The sequence below is a fragment of the Lactuca virosa genome, chromosome 1 (genome assembly GCF_052849685.1).
Source record: "Lactuca virosa cultivar CGN04683 chromosome 1, Lactuca_virosa_CGN04683_v6, whole genome shotgun sequence".
Taxonomy (NCBI): Eukaryota; Viridiplantae; Streptophyta; class Magnoliopsida; order Asterales; family Asteraceae; genus Lactuca; species Lactuca virosa.
In genome coordinates, this window is record NC_136426.1 from 182,815,462 (window position 1) to 182,837,029 (window position 21,568).

General features: G+C 37.5%; 1 protein-coding gene across 1 annotated transcript in view; it reads right to left on the reverse strand.

Annotated features, from left to right (window-relative positions):
• Nucleotides 1–21,568, reverse strand: part of LOC145125180 (disease resistance protein RUN1-like) — a 45,915-nt gene that overhangs the window by 20,518 nt on the left and 3,829 nt on the right. Inside the window, exons 5-8 of the mRNA XM_079060673.1 lie at nt 21,215–21,356; nt 20,942–21,123; nt 20,511–20,806; nt 20,144–20,217 (exon numbers count right to left, since the gene is read on the reverse strand). Coding sequence (XP_078916799.1) covers nt 20,144–20,217; nt 20,511–20,806; nt 20,942–21,123; nt 21,215–21,356 — 694 coding nt within the window. The remainder of the gene's footprint in view (nt 1–20,143; nt 20,218–20,510; nt 20,807–20,941; nt 21,124–21,214; nt 21,357–21,568) is intronic.

Sequence of the window (21,568 nt, forward strand, 5' to 3'; positions counted from 1 at the left end):
ACCATTAATGAATTTACATTGTAGAAAACTTACTGATTTTAGATGGTATAAAGATAATTATCTTGTTAAAGTCTTTTCAAGACCTGACTGCAAAGAAGCATATCGGAAAGAACGCTTTATTGTTGGCCTTCCAAAATTATTTGTAGAAAGAGTTAGGCAAAACCTAAGAGAAAGTGTTAATAATCAAATTCTTTATCAAAATCTAACTTACGGAGATGAAATCAATTATATGAATAAAGAAGGATTAGCAGTTTACACAAATCTTAGGTTTAAAGATAAACTTAAAAAAGATGGAATCAATAGTAAAAATGAATTAGGAAATTTTTGCCAACAATATGGATATCCACCCTTAACGGACCATCTACATCAAAATCACAAAATTACAAGAAAAAATCTTTGAAATATTTTAAGAAAAATAGAAAATATAATATTTCAGAAAATTATCATAAAAGAAAAGACTGTTCTAAAAAATATTACAAAAGGTCATCTAAAAGATCTAAAGAAAATCAAAAGACATTATTATTTGTCATAAATGTGGACATACCGACCACAAAAGCAACAATTGTTGTGCCATGACAAAAATAAATGAATTAAATATATCTGGAGAAATTAAAAGAACAAATAAGAAAAAATGTTTAAAATTCAGACTCAGACTCGGACTCTGACTCTAAACAAAGTATTTCTGACTACCAAACAAATGATTTAAATGTCACACCCCCGAACCGTCAGAACGGACGGTGGAAACGTCTGGGGACGGGTGACGTCATACGTAGTATCACAACAATCGTATCATAGCAATCAAGTAAACACAACCATTACATTACAATATGAATATTTACATCTGTTTGAAAACATAGTTTGTACATGTCAGCATATAACAAAAGTAAAAGATAAAGACGAGACTCCCAGATGCTCCGTCTTGTCCAAAAGCTAGCAAGGGTACCTGTCTATTGTTGTTCTGAGAATACAAGCGGTTTTGAAAACGTATCAGCATAAAGCTGGTGAGTTCATAAGCATGTTTTTGTATTGAAAACTAGTCACTGAATTTGTACAAATGATTTCTTTTCATTATAAGTAAAATATCGTTTGTATCGAAATCCTGATCAATCACCAGTAAGTAAAGTATGTTCCGTTTGAAGACTCTGGCTACCGCTAGTAAGTGAGGTACGTCTCGTTTGAAAACACTGACTACCGCCAGTAAGTAAGGTACGTCTCGTTTGAAAACCCTGGCTACCGCCAGTAAGTAAGGTACGCCTCGTTTGAAAACCCTGGCTACCGCCAGTAAGTAAGGTAGTTTTATTGCTTAAAATAAAACTAAAGGTTGTGTCCCTGGAATACCCTCCAGTAAGTAGATAGGTAGTTTCATTAATTAAAATAAAACTATTGAAGAAAGAAATCCTGTAAACAAAGGTTAGTTCATACTTATTGTGAGTCGTATAACCATGCTAATATGACCGGTGACCTCCTTGACGTTTCTTCAGGCGTCGTACGATTACAAAATTTGTCACCCCAGGTGTGCCCGCCTAACTGTAGCTAGCAGTTTAGTTGTGGGATTGTCGGTCCCGAATAGATCTATTCACAAATTTCACGTTCTCCCTCCAAGAGACTCTGGTTATACTAATGGTGAGGATTTATTGGTACCCCGAAGGGCATAACGAAGATAGGTCTCACAATCCTGTATTAACTAGTTTACGTGTAGTTTGGTTGTTCTCGAGTTTAAAATCGTTGTAAACGGTGTAGAGTATAAATAATTATATACAAAATAACTATTTAGAAAAATACTCTAGTTATCTGTATGGATAAACTAAACCTGTCATAGTTTATGTGTTTGAATCTGTAAAACCGATAAAGAATTCCCCAAACTATACCTATTATAGTTTGAATGGTAAGTTGTGTTTATGTACTGTTCTGAAAACTATGCAATTATGTTTAGAAAACGTCCCTTATGCTCTGCATATTACAAAATGGATAAAGTATCTAAATGTTTGGTAAACCATTGTAATTGCATCAGTTTTTAAGTTATGAAAACCTTTATGTTTAACTTGTATTCCCCCATGAAAACGTTTAAAAAAACTATAAAAGCGTAGTGGTATAAACTCACAGTTGGTCGGATGCGAAGGATTGAACTGGACGATCCTTGAGTTGGTGCACGTTGCACTTAACGGAATCCTAATATCAATTAAATACATATATGTATCTAAATTAGCTATTTCGTTAGATAAGGTGTTAAATAAACACTTGTTTTTGGTTAAGGAATGTTACCGGGACTTGGTTGAATTGAGAAAACAGGCTATTCCCCACGAAAGAGTTGTTTACGGTCGTGAATGGAGTTTACGGTCGATAGACCGTGAACAGGGTTTACGGTCTATGAAGATCTGGTGTGTTTACGGTCTATGAAGATTGATGAGTTTACGGTCGTAACGGGTTTACAGTCTATGAAGATTGGTGATTTTACGGTCGCAACGGGTTTACGGTCTATGAAGATTGACCGTAAACTCAAGAACAAGGGTGCTTGTTTTCGACGAAAAAGTGTTCCAGAGGCTCCCAAAGGGCCCCAAATGACGATTTCCGGCGTTTTTCGGGTGAAAAGAGGGCTTTTTGGTGTTTACGGTCACGAGAGTTAGAGAGAGAAAGTGGGTGTTTCCGGTCAAGAAGGTTCAAATGAGGGTGGGGGTCCAATATTCATAGGCTGGGGGTTTGGTCGGTGGTAGGGTCCACCTGACACCGACCGTAAACGAGTTTACGGTCTACGAGTTTACGGTCCGACTGTAAACTCGTCCTGATCGCGAACTTGGTGATTTTCGAGGACGTTCGAGTTTTTTGCATGATTCCCGGTTTATTCCGACTCGTATAAAATACGTATTATTTATTTCAAACGTATAGCCTTTATCAAACTAAGAAATTTGATGGAATTTAATAAAAACCCAAATTTTATTAATGGAAACTGGGTAAGGATAACGAGAAAAGTTTCGGGTTGTCACATCATCCCCTCGTTAGAGGGAATTTTGTCCCGAAATTCGAACATAGAATACAAATCATGAATTAGAAAAGAGATGCAGATACTTCTGTTTCATCTGATCTTCGCGCTCCCAAGTGAATTCAGGTCCCCGCTTGGCATTCCAGCGAACCTTCACTATCGGGATGCGACTTTGTTTCATTCGTTTGATCTCTCTATCCATGATTTCGACCGGTTCTTCCATAAAGTTTACGTTCTCGTTGATTTCAATCTCCTCGAGAGGGATCACAAAGGTCTCGTCGGATAAGCATTTCTTAAGACTCGAGACGCGGAAGACGTGATGAATGTTGTTAAAATCTCGGGGTAAACGAAGTTTGTAGGATACGGGACCGATCCTAGCGAGGATCTCGAAGGGTCCTATGTATCTTGGATTTAGTCTTCCACGCTTTCCAAAGCATATCATATCTTTCCAGGGTGAGACCTTTAGCAGGACACGGTCTCCAACCTGGAACTCCAAGGGTTTTTGAGTTTATTGGTGTAGCTCTTTTGTCGATCTCTCGAAGCTTTTAGTCGTTCTCGGATTTGTACGATCTTTTATGTGGTTTCGCGGATGATTTCTGGTCCAGTGAGAGTGATTTCAGGGACTTGCCCCTTGGCTAGCTGCGTGTCGCCTACCACAGCCCAACACAGAGGGGATCTGCACTTGCGGCCATAGAGGGTTTCGAAAGGCGCCGCCTTGATGCTGGTATGGTAATTGTTGTTGTAGGAAAACTCGACCAAGGGCAAATGGGTGTCCCATGATTTACCGAAGTCAATGACACATGCTCTCAACATGTCCTCTAAGGTCTGGATGGTCCTCTCACTCTGCCCATCTGTCTGAGGATGGTAAGTTGTGCTCATATCCAGCTTAGTTCCAAGAGCCTTCTGCAGGGACTGCCAAAATCTCGAGGTGAACATGCTATCTCGATCGGAGATAATGGACATAGGCACACCGTGCAGTCGGACTATCTCTCGGATGTACATTCATGTGAGTCTCTCCATTTTGAAGTTTTCCTTGATCGGCAGGAAGTGGGCGGATTTAGTCAGTTGGTCGACAATTACCCAGATGGCGTCGTGCCCACTCGGAGACTTTGGTAATTTGGTGATAAAATCCATAGTAATTCTCTCCCACCTCCACTCAGGTATCTCCGACTGGTGGAGCATACCTGAGGGCTTCTGATACTCAACCTTCACCTTGGCGCAAGTCAGGCACTTGCCCACGAAGGTAGTGATCTTTGCTTTCATGTTCGGCCACCAATACAGTTTCTTGAGATCGAGGTACATCTTGTCCGAACCTGGATGAACGGAGTATCTAGTCTTGTGAGCTTCGTTCATGACAACCTTTCTGTAACCACCGAACTTTGGGATCCAGATCCTGTCCATGAAATAATAGACTCCGTCTCCCTTGATCTCTAGGTTCTTTTCCATTCCTCTCAAGGCTTCACCCGGCATGTTCTCTGGTTTTAAGGCTTCCAGCTGAGCCTCTTTGATTTGCTCGGATAAATGGGAATGGATAGTCATGGTCAGTGCCTTCACTCTACGACCTGAGTACTCCTTCCGACTGAGGGCATCTGCCACCACATTGGCCTTGTCGGGATGGTAGCGGATTTCACACTCATAGTCGCTGAGTAGCTCAACCCATCACCGTTGTCTCATGTTCAACTCCTTCTGGTCGAAAATATGTTGCAAGCCTTTATGATCAGTGAAGATAGTGCACTTGGTTCCGTAGAGATAATGTCTCCATATCTTCAATGCGAAGACCACTGCTCCCAGTTCCAGGTCGTGCATTGTGTAGTTGACTTTGTGTGTTTTCAGCTGTCTTGAGGCATAAGCAATGACTTTTCCCCGTTGCATAAGCACACAGCCTAGGCCCTGATTGGATGCATCACAGTAGACATGGATGTCCTCCGTCCCTTCTGGCATAGACAAGATAGGTGCGATGCACAGGTCCTGCTTCAACGTTTTGAACGCAGTGTCTTTCTTTTCACTCCAACAAAAGGGTACGCCTTTCTGAGTCAGAGTGTTAGGGGTTTGGCAATTCTGGAAAAATTCTGGATAAATCTGCGATAATAACCAGCGAGACCCAAGAATTGACGGATTTCTGTGGGCGTCTTCGGTGCTGACCAGTTCTCTATCTCTTTGATTTTGGAGGGGTCCACTTGTATGCCTTCCTCGCTTACCACGTGACATAGGAAGGTTACTTTTCAAATCCAGAATTCGCACTTCGAAAATTTTGCGTACAGCTTCTCCGTCCTTAGGGTTTCCAACACCGATATCAAGTGTTGTCGATGATCTTCCTCACTTCTGGAATATACAAGTATATCGTCGATGAACACGATTACGAACTTGTCGAGGAAAGTACGGCACACCCGATTCATCAGGTCCATGAATACCGTCGGTGCATTGGTTAGACCGAAGGCCATTACTACAAATTCGTAGTGACCATACCGAGTCCGAAATGCTGTCTTAGGAACATCACTCTCATGGACTCGCAGCTGATGGTACCCTGATCTTAGGTCTATTTTGGAGAAGTAGCTGGCTCCTTGAAGTTGATCGAAGAGGTCGTTGATTCGAGAAAGAGGGTAACGGTTTTTGACAGTGAGCGTGTTCAGTTCTCGATAATCAATGCCCATCCGAAAGGATCCATCCTTCTCTTTCACGAACAGGATTGAGACTCCCCATGGTGAGGAACTCGGTCTGATGAATCCTTTGCTGAGCAACTCATTGAGCTGACTGGATAACTCTTGCATTTCTGCTGGCGCTAGGCGATATGGGGATTTAGCTACGGGGGTAGCTCTGGGGATTAATTCGATGCGAAACTCGACTTGACGCTCGGGAGGGATTCCCAGGAGCTCTTCGGGAAAGACATCATGAAAGTTGCAGACTTCGGGGATGCTCTTGAGGTCTTTAACTTCTTGTTTCTCGTTAATGACATGGGCTAGGAATGCATAATACTCCTTTCACAGAAGTTTCTGGGCTTTGATGCACGAAATGATGCGGAGGTTTGAACTGAGTTTATCATCGTAGATCATGAGGGCTTCGCCAGAGGGAAGAATGAGACGGATAACCTTTTCGTAACAAAGGATATCAGCACGATTGGGGATCAACCAATCCATGTCGATGATGACATCGAAGCTTTTTATGGAAACTGGCATAAGATCGATCAGAAAAGAATGATCGTTTAGGGTAAGGGTACAACCTACGAATATGTCGTTAGTGCTCTCTTTCTCGTCGTTAGCCATCTCGATGGTAAATGTTTCGGTTAGCGATTGGGGTTTACGTTTGAGAAGATGTTTTAATGCATGACTAACAAAACTTCTCTCCGCACCAGAATCGAATAGAATGCATGCATAAGAGTTATCGAGGAGGAACGTACCTGAAACAACGGTGGGATCTGCAACGGCTTCCTCTTGGACCATCGCTAGCACTCTCCCCGTGCTACCAACTATTATTGCCTTGGGGCAGTTTCTATTCTAATGCCCGAATTCCCCACAGCCATAACAGGCTTGACCGACACCTGCTCCAGAGGCCTGATTGGTTGGTTGGGCTAGTGTTCTGCAGTTTCGAGCCATGTGACCCTTCTTGTCACAGTTGCTGTAGAGCATTTCACAACATGGGTCGGGGATGCGGTGATGATAACTGCACTTGCTGCACCAAGGGAGGGTACCAGTATATCCACTGGTAGGTGCTTGAGTTGCAGGAGCAGCGGCAAGAGTAGTAGCAGCGTGAACTGCCACCGTATGTTGTTTCTTGGAAGGTTCCTGCGAAGACTGGCCCTTTCGCTGCTTCCAGAACTTTCTTTTCTCACCACTCCCCTTTGCTGGTTCAGGAGCGGCTGTTACTGTTGGGTTTTGAGCATTCTAACACTCCTAAGTGTACATGCAATCCTAAATACCTTGGATCTATGTTTTCTCTATTATACATGCAAATATGATTATCCAAGGTATTATCCTAACTAGCATACCAAAACATTGATACTAGGATACTAAAAATGGATAGAATACATACCTTGTTGTTGTTGCTTGACTCCATGAAGCTTGAGAGCCTAGTGCCCCAAGTGTGACACCTCAAATGGTTCATACAACATCATGAACTTTTGGAATAACCATGAGAAGAAGGCATACATGTTCAAATTGGCTAGCCCTCAAAGTATGTATCACTTGTGCCAATTTCTTGAACTAAAGGGGTTCTTATATAGTGTGGCTATTAGGGTTACACCATGTAACTCATGACTTTACCCATTCCTTATGCTCCATGGATTTTAACCTCCATGGAGTATCCATGGATCACCACATGGGTTAAACCCAACATAAAGGAATCTTGGATCATAAGCCCACATATATAAGAATGAATGATTTACACAATCAATCCCCATATATTTAATTAGTCTCTTTTTGATCACTAAATTAAGTCCAAATTAATTCTTGATCAATACTAATTAAATAACATGATTTCATATTAATATATTAGAACTTATAATATATTAATATGTCACAAAATGTCTTTTCCTCATAAACGGTCTATCCAAATGTTCCGATGCCATGCAACCCAAATGGACCATGCCGAGTCGGGTCAAGTACATACCAATTATAGTTATGGACTTAGACACTAATCCAACAGTCTCCCACTTGGATAAGTCTAAAACTATTATTGCGTATGACTTCAGGAACCAACTGGCAATCGTAGCTCTCAAAAGCCGCTGTCGAACTCTGACCTTGTAGATGAACTCTGACCTTTGTCAATGACTTGTTCATTAGATAAGGGATCATATATTCCTCCATTCTAGATATCATATGGACTGAGACATGGATTATAATCATTCTCTCTGTCCATTTGTTGTTTCCCGATTTCCGATTTATGACGACTGACTAATTGAACAAATCAAATCAGTCCAGGCCCGGCCGAGCACTTACATTTGTCATCACCAAATCATCGAGGGGCCCACAGATATCGCTTTTATCCCGAAGGTAAAAGGAATAGATAAACTTCGACTCATATGGCTTGTTCTACTACTTGTTGAATCATACACAAAGGCACGTTTTATAACACCGAGTTACCGAATGTGTTTTCATGCAATCAATGTACAACCAACTCATAGTAACAACTCATATCTCTAGGTTTGAAGAATATAAGATATTATCGTCTCATGATCACTCATGATAAAATCCATGAAGTGATTCCAATGAGCGCGGGTTGAATCCAATACTCAGAACTTATGAGCACTCATGAGTGTTGTAGCCCCTTGTCCAACATCTTAGACCTCTACAAGCCAACCCATGACAGTCTTGATTCATATCTACTTCCAACATATGACCGACTGTGGATAGTTTGAATAACTTAGTCAATCAGGAAGAACGACCTAGTTATTCTGGAAGTCAAAACATGCAAAATGAAACACAATAATAATAGAATCTAATATGGTATCAAAACCTATGAACATAAATAAAACACCTTTTATTTATCACCATATGATTACACATTATTCATTGTATACTGTTTCAGCTATCAACTTTATTCTTGAATTTAAAACAATAGTTGTCCCATGCTCCAAGCATGTACACTATGTTTTCTAAACACTAGTCATGCCATACACCAAGTATGCATACTATGTTTGTCTATGATCTTCACTTTGTGAATTAGATCAATTGAACATAACTCCAATGATCCTCTTTCACAGTCCCAAATCCTTACTGCAAATGCAAGAATTCAAAATTCATGCCATTTACTAAAATCTTTTATATTCTAAACTTATATGCATTGATCCTCCTGTAATGATTATGCACAGAGTCACAAGGACTTGACAACAAACATTACAGAGCATTCCAAGGAGATCAACTCCTTGGAAACATCCTTCTTGCATTAAGTTTCCTAATCTTACACAGATTGAATAATTTCCAACTTTGAAACATTTCCATATTCCATTTTGACTATCACTTCTGAACAGGAGTTGCCTCCTTACAGATTATGTCAATATGGTCCTTCCAGAATTAACACTATACTTCCAACTGTCCTTGAGCAACCAATCTTTGGTAAACCTTAGATTGTCCTCGACAATTGCTTAATCCTTTTAGTCATATCCAGTTCTAGACCTTTTCCCTTCTTAATGCCCCAGGCATTTAGAAAATTTTAGAAAGGATAAATATAGCACATGAAATCGATCCTATATCCGAAGCATACGGGACACGAGTCATGATGTCTCACATAAAGACTAAACCAATCTTTTGCTATAATATTTCCATTTCAATTTGCCAAGTTCTCAAAATTCAGATTATGAAAAGGGATGTCGTAATCATAATCGAATTTTAGAACGCAAATAATGGACCCATATATAGAATTTCCTTATGTTGAGTCATTCCAACATGAAATTCATATATATATCCTTGACTAACTACGACTTAAAACCTCAATCTAAGCTTTTAGAATTATAATGAAGTATAATTTTCTCTCCCTTAATTATAGCAAAACAACTTTTTCAACCCCTACAGCCTCACGAATTGAAACTTTTGTTTTCTATAATTAACATTGCTAACTTGCAACCTTTATCATAATTGTCATGCTCCCACTAACATGATGATTATTAGCATAACACTTATGCTCCCACTAGCTTTGACATGTAATCAGAAATCAGCTGGACTTCTAGAAATCAATACTTTATTGACTTTCTTACCAAAGTTCAGATTCTGATACTAGATTGCTTTGATAAAACTTTATCAATATCATACACCTTATCTTAGATAGCTCACAGGTGTGTCCAAACAATTTTAAGAACTATGAAAAGGGATGCCGTAATCATAGTCTCGATTGTTTAGACCTTTACCACTTCTCACAAGTCCATGTTAGTGTGCTGGTTAACCACACACGCTCCACTAACGACTTTGAGAATGCAAATATCACAATTGCTATCTAGCTAAAATCTACTTAGTGAAAGTGTTTCCTCACCATCATTTTCATGAATCGGAGAGAAACCTTATGACACTTAGATTTAATGGTGTATGAGTTCCTATCCATATGAATTTTGTCAAAACCATAATCACAAGACAAGGTTACTGACAAATCCACACTTATATGGATTAAACTTGTGCAATCTTAAATTCTTGCCATTTGGCAGCTCAAGGGCCTTTCATTGCTTCCAAGTAGCTATGCAACCAATTGAGAACTCTCAGAACTCCTATGCAAAGCCAACTTGAATAGGCACAGACATGTCGACACGATAGGTTATAAACCTCAAGTCGTGTGCTAGTGAAGAACTTCAGGTTTTATTCTTGATTAGTTCTTGAGACTTTCAAGATCTTTAAGACTCCCACTGTCTTCTTGACATATAAGACTCTCTTGTCAAATATTCAAGAGATAGTGTGGATTCTAATCAAGATAAACACTTCACACAATTGGCCTTAGTTGGTCTTTGTTTTATCCAAAACATCACAACTTACCAATTTCAAATGTACAAGAGTAGAAAACTTTTACTCTTACATTTGACAAGTGTTTTAAACCTTCTTTAAGACATGTCACTCAAGTTACAATCTTAGAGTATAACTCTAAGAATTGTTTTTGGAACGAGGTATAAATCATCTTCTTGATTTAACCACTTCAACAATTCATAGCTCCTCTTCTTAACTACCAGAATGCACTTAGAGGATGAATTGTGATAAAGTCTCTTAATCATTAAGATGATTATATAACATGATACTAAAGTACTCTCCCATCTTTTCATATTTGAGAAACTTTTATCTTTCTGCCTAAGTTGATTCTTCTTATTCGCTCTGCCATACATTGAAACCTTTTCCAATGTCTCAGAATTACACTTAAGCTTGTAAGTATAACCATATTTACTGAATTTTAGTAAATAATGACGAATAGTCTTAACGATTATTTGTGGTGGGCTTGATCAGTGCACAAGAATGTGTACTCGATCCTTTACTTGACTCACACATCAATGTGAACAAGTAGTTAGTCTTAATTTTTCCAATGCTTGAAAGTTCTTATTCATCATGCTATACAACTTGCATGATTCCAAGTTTCTATCCAACTGAAACTTAGGTGATGAGAATCTTTCCTTATTTGGTAAATTTAGACACTACCACAAATGAAAGAATCAAATTCATATTTCCACTCTTGCTCTTAATGGAATCTTATAAGCAACAATTTTTTCCTCAAATGCCATTGTAAGGATATTTTAAAATAAATAAATAAAATCATCATTTATCCTTTTATCTTAAAAACTTTGCGGAAAAACTATCCTTACAATACAAAAGCACATGAAAACTTTGTTGTTATCTAATCCTAAGCAAAATATCATAACTCCTAAGAAGTAGCTCAAGAATCCGATCTTCAAACTATGTGATAGAAATCCATCTACGCGATCAGATTCAGCATATTCTTTCTTTAAGTTTCTTCACTTTTTCCTTTGATTCTTAAAACATCAACATGTGACCCAGTCACATCATGTATCAAGAATAGCAGAATAGAAACTTAGTAGAGTTAGATAGTGGACTTTTACCCGAAGTAGAGTCAAACTTATTGACTTTAACATCCTTAGGTAAATTTGGCAGCTTCGCAACCAATGCCCCTTTCTTTGGCAATGGACCATTGATAATGGGACTATCTCAGACTTAGCCTCTCTCTTTACCATTTGGTCAACCAAGTTGACTATGGCCGATCCCTGTCCATTGGGAAGAGAGAGCTTTACTGGATATCCAATGTCATCATTGTCAATGTCCATAAAGTTTTAGGAAGTTGCTCTTAGCAAATAGATAAGACATTAAGAGTCTTGTCATAGTCTGTTTCATAGGAGTCCCAAAGGAACTCACTATGTGACTTAGAAAGTGATTGATCATCAGCTTCCTCTAGACTTTGACACCCAACTCTCCCGGCTTGTCAATATGTGACTACATCTCCAAGATGTGATCACACATAGAGCTTTGTTTGCCAATAGGGCTTGAGTGACCTTAAACTTTTCAGGAACTTGTGGGTTAGGGAGAATAATTGGAGGAGGTGAAAGAGGTATGATTTCCATGGGACATCATCTTCATTTTATTAAAACTTGTTTCAAGAGATTTGGGAAGATCATCTTTTGGGAGATATTCATGATAGTTGATTTAAAGTCCTTAATATAACACCCAATATGAAATATTAAGGCTAGGACCAAACAACCTATTTATAACTGGAAGAGGGATGCCGTAATCCAAGTTATAAAATAGTTGAAGGTAGGTAAATGACGATTTACCAATTTCCACCATGAAAAACGAAATATAATTAAGTTTTAATTGGATTTGAAACTCCTAGATCTTTTGAGATACATTGAACTTTCAATGGCATGTTTGAATCTCGATTGTGCCCTCTCAAGTTTGTGACTGGGATGCCGAGGATCACAAACAAGGTGTAAATAACCATACAAATTGACTTGGTACCCTCAACAATATTACCTAATCGATGTGCCGGTTAACCACACACGCTCCACCGATCTATAATAAAGTTAAGTTACCCTTTGCCACTCTTACTAGTCCATGTTAGTGAGCCGGTTAACCACACACGCTCCACTAACGACTTGGAAAGGTACAAAGTGTAATTTTATGGGCTAGCACCAATTTCACATTTTCCTAAGTAACTAAGAATTGGGAATTTCTAAATGTTTAGTTACTTAGTATTTATCATTAATACTTTTAATGAAGGGAGAATTATAGTCATTTCCTACCCACTCGGCTAACGACCCTCCACCAGTCAAGGAAGCGGTGGGTGAGAGTGGACACCCATTAAACTGCCATTTTATAGGCAGTAACCTTATACCCCCCTTATAGACCGGCTTCGTGAATGAGGCCTACTAACGGTAAGATTGACTTTATCTTATACATATCTATATAATTAAAATTATAATAATAGTATAAGGGTTTGAATTTTAACTTTTAAAATTCTAAGGGCTAACTTGGAATTAAAGTATTCATAAGTGAAACTTTTCAAATTCCAAAACTTGAGGGCAAGTTTTGAAACTATTCAAAACTAATTAATTCCATAACTTATGTGTTTAAATTAGTTTTAATTAAAAAACTCTTCAAGTTCCATAACTTGAGGACAAGTTATGGAAGACTTTAAACTAATAAAAGAATGTAACTTTTCTTTATTTTGTAATTTATGGAATTAATTAAGGTTACACATTTTATTACTTAATGAAGTGACTCTTGAACCTCCATATCTTGAGGACAAGACTCTTCATTTTTTTGTAACCATTACCAACCTTTATGAGTTTTATGAAACTTAAATGTGACTTTTCATATAACTTAAGGACAAGTTACAAAAACACATTTTAGAATCAACTCTTAGATTAAAATGGATTGAAAACACATAATCCATTAACTTTTCTATTAATCTAAGCAACTCATAAGAACAAGATAATTTAAATCAAACTTTTTCATGTAATTAGCCTAATCACTAAACCAATACAAAACATGAATCTATTGACAATTATCTTTGAAATTGGATTAGCATGAACATTACCACATCAAAAACAAGTTTATAAGTTCAAAAACAGGTTAGGGTAATGTTCCTAGTCCATTTCTAGCCAAAAACCTCGAAAATATGCTGTCTGGGGATCCTACTCGTCGAGTGTATCAACCTACTCGCCGAGTAGGATGATTTTCTTCATGTACTCGGCGAGTTCATCAGTGGACTCGGCGAGTACAGTGCCCAGAATGCCCGAAATTCGACTTTTTCAGCATTTTCAGCAATTTGCATCAAGTATAATTGAAAACAAGCGTAGGCTCTGATACCACTGTTGGGTTTTGAGCATTCTAACACTCCTAAGTGTACATGCAACCCTAAATACCTTGGATCTATGTTTTCTCTATTATACATGCAAATATGATTATCCAAGGTATTATCCTAACTAGCATACCAAAACATTGATACTAGGATACTAAAAATGGATAGAATACATACCTTGTTGTTGTTGCTTGACTCCATGAAGCTTGAGAGCCTAGTGCCCCAAGTGTGACACCTAAAATGGTTCACACAACATCATGAACTCTTGGAATAACCATGAGAAGAAGACATACATGTTCAAATTGGCTAGCCCTCAAAGTATGTATCACTTGTGCCAATTTTTTGAACTAAAGGGGTTCTTATATAGTGTGGCTATTAGGGTTACACCATGTAACTCATGACTTTACCCATTCCTTATGCTCCATGGATTTTAACCTCCATGGAGTATCCATGGATCACCACATGGGTTAAACCCAACATAAAGGAATCTTGGATCATAAGCCCACATATATAAGAATGAATGATTTACACAATCAATCCCCATATATTTAATTAGTCTCTTTTTGATCACTAAATTAAGTCCAAATTAATTCTTGATCAATACTAATTAAATAACATGATTTCATATTAATATATTAGAACTTATAATATATTAATACGTCACAAAATGTCTTTTCCTCATAAACGGTCTATCCAAATGTTCCGATGCCATGCAACCCAAATGGACCATGCCGAGTCGGGTCAAGTACATACCAATTATAGTTATGGACTTAGACACTAATCCAACAGTTACATTATCAACATCAACTCCGTGATCTATCAGAGTTTGCGCCAGACACTTAGCGCTGTCAAAGGTGTTTGGCCTAGCAGCCAAAACATTTCCTTTGGTTGGTTGTGTCAGTCCCCAAATGTATCTCTCAATCTTTTTGCTTTCCGGGGTGACAATTCCCGAGTAAAGAAGTGCTAGGTCTTCAAACCTAGAAGTGTAGGCAGCAATATCGGAACCTTTCATCTTCAAGTTCCATAGCTCGTGCTCTAGTTTCTACATCTCGCCCCTTGGGCAGTATTCAACAAGCATGAGCTCTTTCAAGCTCTCCCACCCCATAGCATTGGCTATCGGTAGGGTTAGGGATTTAACCCGACCATTCCACCAGGTCAGTGCTCTGTTTGCGAAAGTGCAAGCGGAAAATTTCACCTTGTGGGCTTCAGAACAGGAACAAATTTCGAAAATGGATTCGATCTTCTCGAACCATTGAGTCAGGGCAATAACACCTCTATTGTCGTCGAAAGATGTGGGTTTTGCGTTCATGAAGTCTTTATAGGAGCACTCCTTCTGGTGTCTCTGACTACCTTCATGATTTTGGGGATGAGTACCACCTCCCGGCCCGCCAGATTCGTCAGGATTTATCTGTGACATCGCGGCAGCCACAGCAGCAGTAACAACTGCCTGGAACATAGCAGGATCGAACTGAGGAGGTGGCGGTGTCAGATCTGGGGGATTGTTGTTCTTTTTGCTGGGTCTTTTCTTTGGAGGCATCTTGTTCTAAAAAAAAATAATCAGGAAGAAGAGGATGATAAGTCCCCCAGGATTTGAATAAAGAGATATGAAACAAGATATATCTCGATATGATAGCTAGAGTGTTCTACTAAGAGATAAACAAGGAAAAGCTACCAATGAAAATAAGTTATCGCTAAAAGGAATGAGTAGAAACACGTGGAAGTGAATTTCTGCAATGAATTTGACTCTAGACAAATACTCCTATAGTATTTTAGGTTGTCTATTTTGTTCTACCGACGTCTTGTTGTATGGATACTTGGTAAGTTTTAGGCCTGCTGCAACACCACAGTCACTCCCAAGCACATGTTGGTCATGTCTCGAATGAATATAGTTGATCAGACTATATTGACCCTAGACATGATTACATAACTGCCCAGGTTTAACCGTAGTGTCCAACATCCAAATACTTTTGTTTTGTTCTACTCATGATACTGTTCCTGGTATGTAGGTATACTTGTATACTTTTTGTAAAAATACTTATATTTTAAAAGTCTACTTTTAGTTCAGAGCACTTCGGCCCCTTTGTGTTTATAGTTGTATACCATGTAAGGTTCGGTATACTTAGTTCATTATAAACAATAGCTCTGATACCAATTTGTCTCACCCCCGAACCGTCAGAACGGACGGCGGAAACGTCCGGGGGCGGGTGACGTCATACGTAGTATCACAACAATCGTATCATAGAAATCAAGTAAACACAACCATTACATTACAATATGAATATTTACATCTGTTTGAAAACATAGTTTGTACATGTCAGCATATAACAAAAGTAAAAGATAAAGACGAGACTCCCAGATGCTCCGTCTTCTCCAAAAGCTGGCAAGGGTACCTGTCTATTGTTGTCCTGAGAATACAAGCGGTTTTAAAAACGTATCAGCATAAAGCTGGTGAGTTCATAAGCATGTTTTTGTATTGAAAACTAGTCACTGAATTTGTACAAATGATTTCTTTTCATTATAAGTAAAATATCGTTTGTATCGAAATCCTGATCAATCACCAGTACGTAAAGTATGTTTCGTTTGAAGACTCTGGCTACCGCCAGTAAGTGAGGTACGTCTCGTTTGAAAACCCTGGCTATCACCGGTAAGTAAGGTACGTCTCGCTTGAAAACCCTGGCTACCGCCAGTAAGTAAGGTACGTGTCGTTTGAAAACCCTGGCTACCGCCAGTAAGTAAGGTAGTTTTATTGTTTAAATAAAACTAAAGGTTGTGTCCCTGTAATACCCTCCAGTAAGTAGATAGGTAGTTTCATTAATTAAAATAAAACTATGGAAGAAAGAAATCTCGTAAACAATGGTTAGTTTATACTTATTGTGAGTCGTATAAACATGCTAATATGACCGGTGACCTCCTTGACGTTTCTTCAGGCGTCGTACGATTACAAAATGTGTCACCCCAGGCGTGCCCGCCTAACTGTAGCTAGAAGTTTAGGTGCGGGATTCTCGGTCCCGAAGAGGATCTATTCACAAATTTCATGCTCTACCTCCAAGAGACTCTGGTTATACTAACGGTGAGGATTTATTGGTACCCCGAAGGGCATAACGAAGATAGGTCTCACAATCCTGTATTAACTAGTTTACGTGTAGTTTGGTTGTTCTCGAGTTCGAAATCGTTGTAAACGGTGTAGAGTATAAATAATTATACACAAAATAATTATTTAGCAAAATACTCTAGTTATATGTATGGATAAACTAAACCTGTCATAGTTTATGTGTTTGAATCTGTAAAACTGATAAAGAATTCCCCAAACTATACCTATTATAGTTTAACTGGTAAGTTGTGTTTATGTACTGTTCTGAAAACTATGCAATTATGTTTAGAAAACGTCCCTTATGCTCTGCATATTACAAAAGGGATAAGGTATCTAAATGTTTAGTAAAACCTTTGTAATTGCATCAGTTTTTAAGTTGTGAAAACCTTTATGTTTAGCTTGTATTCCCCCCCCCCCTGAAAATGTTTAAAAATACTATAAAAGTGTAGGGGTATGAACTCACAGTTGGTTAGATGCAAAGGATTGAACTGGACGATGCTTGAGTTGGTGCACGTTGCACTTAATGGAATCCTAATATCAATTAAATACATATATGTATCTAAATTAGCGATTTCGTTAGATAAAGTGTTAAATAAACACTTGTTTTTGGTTAAGGAATGTTACCGGGACTTGGTTGAATTGAGAAAACAGGCTTTTCCCCACGAAAAGAGCTGTTTACGGTCGTGAATGGAGTTTACGGTCGACAAACCGTGAACACGGTTTACGGTCTATGAAGATCTGGTGTGTTTACGGTCTATGAAGATTGATGAGTTTACGGTCGCAACGGGTTTACGGTCTATGAAGATTGGTGAGTTTACGGTCGCAATGGGTTTACGGTCTATGAAGATTGACCGTAAACTCAAGAACAAGGGTGCTTGTTTTCGACGAAAAAGTGTTCCAGAGGCTCCCAAAGGGCCCCAAATGACGATTTCTGGCGTTTTTCGGGTGAAAAGAGGGCTTTTTGGTGTTTACAGTCACGAAAATTAGAGAGAGAAAGTGGGTGTTTCCAGTCAAGAAGGTTCAAATGAGGGTGGGGGTCCAATATTTATAGGTTGGGGGTTTGGTCGGTGGTGGGGTCCACCTGACACCGACCGTAAACGAGTTTACGGTCCGACCGTAAACTCGTTCTGACTGCGAACTTGGTGATTTTCAAGGACGTTCGAGTTTTTCGCGTGATTCCCGATTTATTCCGACTCGTATATAATATGTATTATTTATTTAAAATGTATAGCCTTTCTCAAACTAAGAAATTTGACGGAATTTAATAAAAACCCAAATTTTATTAACGGAAACTGGGTAAGGATAACAGAAAAAGTTTCGGGTTGTCACACTAAATGTTTTAGAACATACTACTTCTGAGTTCTGATGTATATGAAGGTATTGGTAAATGCCACTGTAGCTCAATTAATGTGATTACAAATAATTCAATTAATGTTCTCACTTATAATGGTAAAGACCTACTAAAAAACTTAAATTCTATTAAAGATAAAAATACCCAAGAATTAATTATTAAACAAATGCTTAATAAGAAAGTAGGGGACATTATTATATCAAATAATACTGAATTATTTAATCTCAATAACGTATTTGAAAGATTTTCAAAAGAAAAACCAATTTCTACTCAGGAACTTTAAGAAGAATTAAAATTGGTTAAACAAGAAATAAAAGAAACAACAAATAGACTTTTTATTGTTGAAAAGGGAAAACAATCTCTAACTAATAAAAATGATTTTCAAGAAATCGAAAAGGAAAAAGAAAATGAAGAAGTATTAATTGGAAAAATTATAAATTCACAACTTTCTCAAAAATAGAATACTCAGATTACTCTAGTAAAGGATAATTTTCAAATCAAGATAACGACTTTAATTGATAGTGGTGCAGATATAAATTGCATCCAAGAAGGAATATTTCCTACTCACTTCTATGAAAAAACTTCTTCAAGATTAAATGGAGCAGGCGGCTAAAAATTAATCCTAAATTACAAAGTTTCGGATTTTCATATTTGTAATGATCAAGACTACTATTTCAAAACCCATTTAATTTTAGTAAAAAATCTCACTTCTCCTCTAATTCTAGGAGCACATTTTATTACTACGATAGATCCATTTAATGTCCTTCAAAATGGAATTAAAGCTAATATTTTTGGAAAAGAATTATGCTTAAATTTTATGAACCTATTCGATACTCAAATATAAATATACTCAATTAAAAACAAAACAAGCTAAATATCTTATTAACGAAATAAATGATATTCGTATAATTAATCAATTAGAAGAACAAATATTCAAGACAAAATAACAGCTTTAAAATCAAACTTTGAAAAGAATGTTTGCTCTAATATTCCAAATGCCTTTTAGAATAGAAAGCAACATTTCGTCAAATTACCTTACATTGAAAATTTTAATGAAAAAGACATTCCGTCAAAATCAAGAGCCATACACATGAATAATGAATTGAAAATTCATTGTAAAAAGGAAATTCAAGACTTATTAGATAAAAAGTTAATAAGACCTTCTAAGTAACCATGGTCTTGTTCAGCCTTTGATGTTATGAATACAGCCAAATTAGAAAAAGGATTACTCAAATTGGTTATCAATTATAAACCTCTAAATAAAGTTTTAGAATGGATTTGTATCCTATTCCCAATAAAAGATATGTTCATCATCTAGGGAGTCTAATAAACAAGCCTACATCTTCGTCAGGGTCGCTAATCGGATATCAACAAACTCATCAAAAGGATCAAGTATTTGATTATTCCAACTCTAATATTTCTATTATTGAACTCAAAAAGCATTTTGCAAATGTTGACTCTAAACATATGTACAGAAATCGATTCAAATTCAAAAAGTGGAGGAAAATGAAATGTAGGTTAATGAATTGGTGAAAGTTCAAAATAAGGAGGAGGTCCTTAAGGCAAAGACCAAGACTGTAGTAAAGAAGTACAATAGAGGCATTATATGAGATTGAGGGTAAGAGAACTAAATTAAATAAAAACCAAAAGATTTTGATAACAACCAGAAACACCGAATTTAGACCCTAAATGACGTAATTAGGCATCTGTAATTCGTTGGCTCCCAATCTAAGATTAAATAGTTAGAGAAAGCAAGACAAAGTTCATGGTCCATCATATCAGCCCCAACAATGTTTTGACGTTGTCTTCTTCAAGCAAGCATCCATTGCAAGGTTGTAACTCCTTTTATTTTGTTACATCCTAAACCAATCAAGGATATGATATATACCATACTTGGATGTGTATGCCCTTTATTCATGTGATGAAACAAAGGTTTGGGTGTCAAAAGGTATACCTCACATGCACGACCAAGTATGTCAAGGAAGCTTCCTGGGGAAAAAGCTCTAAACCAATACTTTTCCTTTTCAGCTAAAAACAGATAATAAGTTATGTTATTCACAAACATACGATATATTTATGTGATCCAACATATACACTTAATGAGTTACATAGACCCATTCAGACGAAATACTATTTGGGTCGATTCGTTTAGGAGTTAGAAGTAGAAATTTTATTTTTCAGATTTTATTAAAACAAAATATTATAGTAGATGTCAATAAAATCAATGATAAATGGGTGGGTGGATTTGGGTTATATGAAACATTTATTTATCCACTAAAAATATATTTAACAAAATTGACAGCTGCCTTGATAGCGGGTACCATCTACAACGAATTTACGATGATAAGGAAACATGTAAATCCCATGTAAAGAAAACCGCAAGTTGTGTAGGATGTATTGTCCTGTAGTTGTTTGAAAAGGAGAGAGATCTCCACCAATTATGTGATTCCATGACTTGTAATAACCCAACACATCTTCTTCTTCTTCATCCTTGTTCTTTACATCATCATACACAAGACACACCCCACACTCCTTTACAAATTCAAAAAACGACACTGTAACAGTAACAATAATGTGGTCACCACCTTCCATGTCATTCATCCCAAACATCCAATGACTTAAAAACACTCAACAATTTTTATTTAGGTTATATTTGTGTCTGTAACGTTCGTATATCCATGTGCGGTTCTTTGTTATATTACTAATTATCATCATTGGTGCCATAGGGAACTGACTGGATACATAGTTTGACATCTCATCCCAACTTCGCGATCTCTGGAGGTAGCAGAAGTGGAGTCCTTTAAGGTTGTTGGGAGAAGATGATGATGATGGGATGGCAAATGATATTGATGGCCCCACACTTCTATGCCTAAACCAACTCGGCATCTCCTCCGCCTCATACATTGTGCTGAATATTCCAAATTCATAAATCATCTGCCAACCACAACCACCTTAATTAATCACTATAACAATTATATTATATGCATTCACATAAAGAAAAAGAGTTAGGTTAACTACACAAAACCTGGATTTCAGATTCTGAAGAATTAGTTCCCACATGCCTTTTGTTAAGGAAATCTAAATTACTCCAACCCAAGCTATGTAATACCTTTTCTTCAACACTCACCATTGCCTGGATTTTGACAATACCTTCGATTTCGTACCTCCTAATTTTGGATTCCAGAAAATATGTGTAATTTATCCATGTTATTGATAACCGGAGTGGGGACATTTGTGGATTAAATACAACTTTTTGTATATAATAAACATCATCAGGATTAATAAACAACTCCCTTAGTGTACGTGGAGGGTACTCGACTGACTTCAACTTTTTACACTTCCCCATACTAAGTATCTCAAGCCTAGGAAGGGTTCTCAC